Here is a 2,236-nt window from a genome sequence, read left to right as displayed (position 1 = left end):
TTATTCTTATTTGTTAATGAACTGAAGAATATAATACTCGTTGTCATTTCTCCTTATTCTTATTTGTTAATGAACTGAAGAAATCAATATAATACTCGTTGTCATCATCTGCATAATTTTTTTTCTCTTTCTGGGTATCTATAAATTGGCACAATGTAACGAGGCGGAGACAACGTTTAGCTTGTAAAGCTGTTGGATTTATATTTCCTTTTCGACGCAACGTGGAAAATAAATTTTCAATGGCATCTTGATTTAGACGAGAAGTTAGAAAGAAAAGATATCCATTTTTAAATAAATATTCAGTCAATGTAATAGTGTTTAAAGCTGACATTTTTATTCCAGTTTGAACCGGTTTCCACGAGTTACCAATAATTATATTTTCGATTAAATGTAAAAAATCGTCAATAATACCAATTTTTAAGTTTCTATTACTTGGAGTAATCGCTTCATTTTGCTTTCTGCTGTTCATCGCATCAAACCAAGCCCCTTTTCTAAGAAACCAAGCTGTAATCTTTCTGCTGTTCATCGCATCAAACCAAGCTGTAGTTTTAGCTTCATTATCTATTAATTTCAGTTCTATCAATGTCTCCAGAGCAGCAGCTGTTTTTACGTTGAATATATGTGCTGCAGTTGCTACATTCATTTTGTTGAATCCTGTTGGGTTCACAATGTCGGTAATTATATTTGGAGCTAATTTTAAATTTTTACGTTGCTGAATTACATTTAATTCTTCGAGATATTTAAATCTAACTTCATTGCATGGCAAATTTTCTGATTCTACAATTGACAGTGCTATTGTAATAATAGAATTGTTAGTTAAAGCCATCCGTAGGTTTTTCAATAAATGTGGTATATCCGGAAATATATAAAAATTATCATTAGACCGTATCGGATGCATTACAAACGGAGTGTTGTTATTTCTCGAAACTTTAATTCCTAAATTGCGCCATATCGCTTGATTTTTTGGACCCATATCACAAATTAATCCGTGGACCTTGTAACCTATTTTCTCTGCTTCTTCGACAATTTCAAACAGTAATTGAGTCATGATATCATCATTTGAAGACTTAGATGTAAGATGCCATGAAACAATTTGTTTCCAATTTTCGTTTAAACCTCTGAGCATAAAAACAACAATAGAAGTGCTTAACTTTTCTATCTCATCACACGTCGTTTGTCCAACAAATGATCCTATGGCCAAAAATGAAAAATATTGAAATGTTTATTGATATGTGCAACGTTAATTGATAAAAAATAAACATTTAATAAAGAAATTATTAGGAAATTACAAATACGGAAATTTGGTAAATCAGGAAGGTAATTTATGTAAATATATTAATATGTATTCATATGTAACAATGGTAATCTTTTTATAATTATATATAAACAATTTGTATATATTTAATATATATAAACCATTTTTCCACACACTTAAATTATAATTAAAAACGATTATTGAGATATATGTACTTATTGAGATACATGTAACAACCTTACTTTATGCTCGGACGTAGCTCGTCGGAAATTTGCGGTCCAGGGCTTAAAGAGGTTCGAACGGCAAGGGGAAGATGCAACGGTTGCGGACTTTAAATAATGAAACGGTAGCGGATACACTTAAAATAATATATTTAATGAGATGACAATCACGCGTAACAAGAATACAAATAATCTAATTGTAGCAGATCATTGTTGTCCAGTTTAAAGTTGTCATTGCATACTTGCTTTCTACAGTAGTTATGCTAAGACAATCAATTTTAATTAATTTTGTTGTGTGCTATAATAATAACTGAACCTCACTTGTGCTAACATCATATTCTAATGCTGGTTGAATATCCATCTCATCCATTAAAATAACACAGTCGTCTTGATTCGAAGATTTATTACTTTCTCTTTTCTTTGCCATTAATGAAAAAACATTTCTTAACAAACCAGGTTGAAAATCAATCTTTCTTGTATATCTGCATATTGTAGAATAAGATGGCAATGGTAAACCCAGATCTTTCTTTAGATATAGATAAGCCTTCCATCCAACTGTAAAGAGTAAGTATTGAGATTAGTATATTAATTTTTATATAAAAATGAACAATAGTTTAAAAATTATGGAACTTACCAGCATATCTTATCTGTGTGGCCAATCTTAAACATTGCGGAGTCCAGTTAGTCTCTCGCTTGGAAAGTCCTGATATAAATTCTTTGAAAATTGGTGATTTTTCTACTTTTTCAGACAATATTGTGT

The 2,236-nt window shown here is 30.5% G+C and overlaps 1 protein-coding gene across 1 annotated transcript in view; it reads right to left on the bottom strand.

Annotated features, from left to right (window-relative positions):
* Positions 1–432: 432 nt before the first annotated feature.
* LOC108729564 (uncharacterized) overlaps positions 433–2,236 on the bottom strand; it is a gene marked incomplete at its 3' end in the record, with an annotated part of 2,519 nt that continues 715 nt past the window's right edge. Inside the window, 3 exon segments of the mRNA XM_018458736.1 lie at positions 433–1,191; positions 1,798–2,031; positions 2,111–2,227. Coding sequence (XP_018314238.1) covers positions 433–1,191; positions 1,798–2,031; positions 2,111–2,227 — 1,110 coding nt within the window.

The sequence above is a fragment of the Mycetomoellerius zeteki genome, unplaced genomic scaffold (assembly GCF_001594055.1).
Source record: "Mycetomoellerius zeteki isolate Tzet28-1 unplaced genomic scaffold, Tzet1.0 scaffold760, whole genome shotgun sequence".
NCBI lineage: Eukaryota > Metazoa > Arthropoda > Insecta > Hymenoptera > Formicidae > Mycetomoellerius > Mycetomoellerius zeteki.
Note: the sequence above shows the minus strand (reverse complement) of the source record. Positions and strands in the feature narration are given on the sequence as shown.